Source organism: Lagopus leucura, unplaced genomic scaffold (assembly GCF_019238085.1).
Source record: "Lagopus leucura isolate 7727_CA_CO unplaced genomic scaffold, USGS_WTPT01 Super-Scaffold_100045, whole genome shotgun sequence".
NCBI lineage: Eukaryota > Metazoa > Chordata > Aves > Galliformes > Phasianidae > Lagopus > Lagopus leucura.
This window is the reverse complement of record NW_024962292.1, coordinates 3,523,001-3,527,512: the sequence shown is the minus strand read 5'-3', so window position 1 is coordinate 3,527,512 and position 4,512 is coordinate 3,523,001. Positions and strand designations below refer to the sequence as shown.

At 58.1% G+C, this 4,512-nt stretch overlaps 1 protein-coding gene across 2 annotated transcripts; it reads right to left on the bottom strand.

Annotated features, from left to right (window-relative positions):
- Positions 1 to 344: 344 nt before the first annotated feature.
- LOC122187356 (protein MANBAL-like) lies at positions 345 to 4,010 on the bottom strand. 2 transcript variants are annotated; one of them, XM_042884790.1, is made up of 4 exons: positions 3,913 to 4,010; positions 1,958 to 2,056; positions 1,335 to 1,529; positions 345 to 854 (listed from the first exon to the last, which is right to left on the bottom strand). In XM_042884790.1, the coding sequence occupies exons 3-4, from the start codon at positions 1,482 to 1,484 to the stop codon at positions 747 to 749; spliced, it is 258 nt and encodes an 85-aa protein (XP_042740724.1). In that variant the 5' UTR covers positions 1,485 to 1,529; positions 1,958 to 2,056; positions 3,913 to 4,010; the 3' UTR covers positions 345 to 746. The 2 variants fall into 2 exon arrangements, with proteins under 2 accessions (XP_042740724.1, XP_042740725.1); XM_042884791.1 differs by lacking the exon at positions 1,958 to 2,056 and having other exon boundaries at positions 3,913 to 3,995.
- Positions 4,011 to 4,512: the final 502 nt, after the last annotated feature.

Here is a 4,512-nt window from a genome sequence, read left to right as displayed (position 1 = left end):
CCAGGGCAAGCAGAAACAGTCAGTGCTACAGAACGCTGGAAAAGCCACCAGGCAAGCTGGAGAGACAAGCTCAAGGGGCTGAGTGCAGGGACACCTTTCTTCCTCGCGCGCTGCTTCCTCTCCTTTTGTTTCTCTCACTCCTCACAGAGCAAGCTGATGCTCACACTCTTCGCTGGCACTTACGCTTTGGCTGAAAGGCCACCCCTTGGGAAGACCAACACGGAAACGCGGGAAAAGCAGCTCCATCTCCAGGCAGGGACGTGAAGCCGGCCGGTTCATCGCCCTGCCACTGCCAGCCCAAGCCAGGCATGTTTTGACCAGCTACTGAAAGAGGCAGCACCAGGTTGAAAAGGTTTCTTTCCCTTTTATTTTAAACTAAGGGATTTGGGTTGCATTTTGTAGATATGTCAACAGACAATAAAATAGCCTGGATACCGCTCATGACCAACCACATGCGCTAAGTTCACCTCATCATCAACATTCTGAAACAGCTATCGAGCTGAAGGACCCTGAAGGAATGCAGCGTCCCCAGCTCTTGCCAGACATGAAATCCCGCACAGGCAAAGTCCCATTTGTTGGTCACGCATCAGAAGCCCTTCCAGCTTCCTCAGTTCCTCTCCAATGTCCATGCAAGGGAAAGCACGGCCACGCCACAAAACCAGACGTACAGTGCGCTGCCTTTGGAGCACCTCTCACGAAGCATTCCCGCTGCTCCCTTTGGCCTTTGAGGCTTAGCGCTCAAGCCCTCACCGTTTCTTTTTGCTTTCCTTCTTGGCTTTCTTGCTCAGCTGTGCAGCACTTGCCTTTGGTTTCTTCACCGTCTCCCAAGTCTTAGACTCCAAGCCGTCCGAGTCCTGCAGGAATCAATTCACAAACAGTCAGGGAACTTTCTGACAATTGCCTGACAGCTCGCTTTGCGAGCTCAAGTCACCTGACTGGGCAGCTTTGGGTGCCAGCGCTGCACATTGCCTTCCTGACATCAGGGCACAACAGAAACTCCACCTCTCTCTTGTTCCCCAAAATCCCATGGAAGCTACAGTCTACAGGCCTTGCCTGCAAGGCAGTCCCTGCACAGGGGGACGCCCTGCCTGCCACTCACAGGCCACAGAAGCAGCAGCAGCAGCAGCAGCAGCACGACGATAAGATCAGCTTGCACCTCCAGGCTCCTTGCGTGCCACCAGGAACAGCACGCACGCCCAAGGAAGCACAGAACAAACTGCCGCTCTCTCAGCAATGCCGCGGCGCGCTACCGTAGGCAACGGCTCCAGCTGCTTCCCTCCCAGCCCATTTCCTCAGCATTTCTATCAACCTCTATCAAACAGAGCGCTACTTACTGTCTCTGGGCACTTGGGAACTGGCAGCATTATGGCCAACACGCACACAAGCTGGAAAATGGCTCCAAAGAAGAGGCCGTAGCGCAGCACGTTCTCCATCAGCGTGGGCTCAGGGATCTCAGGGGGCGAGAAATGCACTTCAGCGGCCATAGCGCAGACAGCCTGCTGCTCTGCTGCTCTCCAGGAGGCTGCTTTCTACAAGGGGGAAACGAGAGCCATCATTCCATTCGTGCGCTCCGACGGTGCGACTTCCTGCTAGCAAAAACTCCCAGCCTGACTCACAGACGTGCTCTCAAGATAGCCTTGGTCTTCCGACCCAACCACAAGGAGGGACGCCAAACTTGCACGTCAGCAAGAGCTGAACAGGCAAGAATCAACTTCTCCCTGAGCTTGATCACACACGCACGACCACTGTCTCAGTAACACTAACAACAATAGGATTCATACCATCACTTGCACATTTGCATCTACCTGGGTACGTACGTGTTCACGGCCTTGCTGCTGCTGTGCCGGACGGCACCAAGCACAGCAATAAAGCACGCAGAAAGCCCATCTGCTGAGGACAGGGCGATGAGCTGGGCTCACGCCTAAGCACTGCTTACTGCAAAGGAAGGCACACCTACCTGGCAACGGCCACGCAGGATGCTCGACACACACTCACACACTGTTCTCCTGAGGCCCAACGCAACGGCGCAGCCACTCACACTCTGCTCCTCGATGGTCTGCAACACAAAAGTCACAAGCTGGAAATTCAATCCATCCAAGATGCCATCGGGCCTCCGTGCTCACGGCACTCGCACTCATGTCTTCGCATGAGCAATCAGGCGTGTGCTTACCGAGTGAGCGCTGCTCACTGCCACTCGACACCAGCAATCCACCCCTAACTGTCAAGTATGAACAGGAACCTATGCCTAACACTAAAAAACTAAAAGTAACCTACGCCTAACTCTAAAATGCGAACAATAACCTACTCCTAACACTAACACTAAACGCTAAAATCAACAACAACAACTAAACAATAACTGCCGCAGCATTTAAATGGGAAGAGGAGAACTTGGCTCCCCAGGAGGCTCGGAGGAGGAGCTGATGGAAACTCATGCCACCCAGCTAATGCTGGGGGCGGGGGCCGCGCAGCGGGTAGGGAGCCGAGCGCCTGGACCAGCGGCGGTGGAGCTGGGACATCGCCAATGCGGGGCCTGGCACGGTGGTGTGGTGCCAGGCCAGCTGTGCCGCAGGCGGATCCACCTCCATGGGCTCATCTGCAGGTGGATCCACCTCCATGGGCTCATCCGGAGGTGGATCCACCTCCATGGGCTCCACGGAGGTGGTCACCGCGCTGGCCCAGGCGCGATGGAAACGCACTCTCTGCCCCCTCCTCCGCTTGATCTTAAGGGCGGCCCCCCTCCTCCTCTTTGCCTCTGGGAAGCCAAGCTCCCTCTTCCCATTTAAAATAGGGCAAGCATCGCCCCTCGCTCTCTTCGCTCCAGCCATGGCTGCCAGAGCTCTCAGAGCGAGTGCGTTGGCCGGGGCAGCGGTGACCAAGGTGACGGCTGTGATGCGGTGAAGGTTCTAAAATGGCAGCCGCACTGCTGGCAATGGCGTTCCACATAGCATGAGGAGGGGGCTGCAGGACAGGGCACCGGACGCCAGCTAGAAGGCACTCCCTGTGCCCAGCGGGCAGCCCTTCTCTCCGCAAAGCAAGAGGCCACAGAGGAGCCGGCCCCGAGAAAAGGGCCCTCGGCCTCCTTCATCCTCTCCCTGCTCCCACACGGGAATCTGTTGGGGCTGGGACACGCAGCACACAGCGCCATGTTCAGGGGCCTCCCGAGCCCAGCGCCAACAACAGCAGGCTCCAAAGCGCACCTGACTACGCCTGCCTCCTGGCACACACAAGCTCCGCTTTCCACCTTAGCATCCAGCGCCTCTTCTTGCGCCTCACGCCTGGGGATTCAACCATCCCCTACAATCAATACCACCAGCTGCATTTTCATTACAATCACTCTGACTCCATTCCACATCCGCGCACAATGCTGGCACACACACACAGGGCCACCCTGGCTCACCGATGCTTTGCGGGGACCCACACAACAGCATGAGCAAAGCAGGCAGAAACGTGCCGTGCTCCTGACTGATGGCAATCTGAAAATCTCCCTCTCCCTCCCCCCCACTCTACTAAGGCAGCACTTCTCCCAAGCGACAAACACAATCACACACAACTGCAGCCCTGGCTCGTCCCGACGAAGCACATCTTCACAAACCTTCTTCCAGCTCCGCACCCTCCGGCCAACACAGCGCCCACGCGCCTTGCTCCACTGCCCGCCCGGGCTTTGCTGGCGACAACTAGGCCCTACGGGCCCTCTTCCTTCACACACCCCAAACACCAACACAGCTCCGCACTCGCACGGCCTTCCCTGAGAGGAAGCTGCCCCCCGACCCCGCACCACTCGCCGGCGCCGCACGCATCGCCTCTGCGTGCCGGCAGCACCGCCAGCTCCTCCCCCGAGCGCCCCTCCATGCCCCCGCACCCAGGCCCGACCCCGCTCCCAGCACACAGCCCGCTCCTCCCGGCCCCGCTCACCGGCCCGGCGCCGCCATGCCGCGCTGCCCCGGAAGTGCTCTCCGCCGGCAGGAAGCACTTCCTGCCCCGGCCCTACCAACCGCCTGCGGCGTCACGTTGCTAAAGGCGGCCTGAGGGCGGCCTGGGGGCGGCCCGGGGCCTGGAGGAGGGGGAGCGGCAGCTGGGGGGGTCCGCTGCCGGATTCCCCTCGGGTGGCGCCGGCGGCATGCAACTTGTCTTCTTCCTCTTTTCCGCCTTTTCCCTTTTCCCCCTTTGGCTTTCCTTTGCCTTTCTTTTCTTTTCCTTGCTTCTCTTTCTCTCTTCCCCTTCACATTTCCCTTTTTCTTTCATTTCTTACTCCCCTCCCCTCCCCTCCTCTCCCTTCTGTTTGCTTTCTGTCCACACTCAGTCTGCACACCTCCAATGGACATGCCTGGAGAAGATCACCTAAGCAGGCAATAAATGGCTTGTGCTGTGCTTCACTGCTTTGTGCTCCTGAAAGACACTGATTTGTTTTGCCCTTTCCTAAGCCCCAAGTATCAGGAGGGCCCGGCTGGCTTTGCTGCGGAGCCTTATCACCCCACAGTCTGAAGACTTGCGGGAAAAGCTCAGCAGCTCCGT

Bases quoted from the DNA above. Each gene is read 5' to 3' on its own strand.
- LOC122187356 (XM_042884790.1), bottom strand. From the start codon at position 1,484: ATGGCCGCTGAAGTGCATTTCTCGCCCCCTGAGATCCCTGAGCCCACG. The intron at 855-1,334 runs GTAAGTAGCGCT...TGATTCCTGCAG, and splicing joins TTCCCAAGTGCCCAGAGACA to GACTCGGACGGCTTGGAGTC.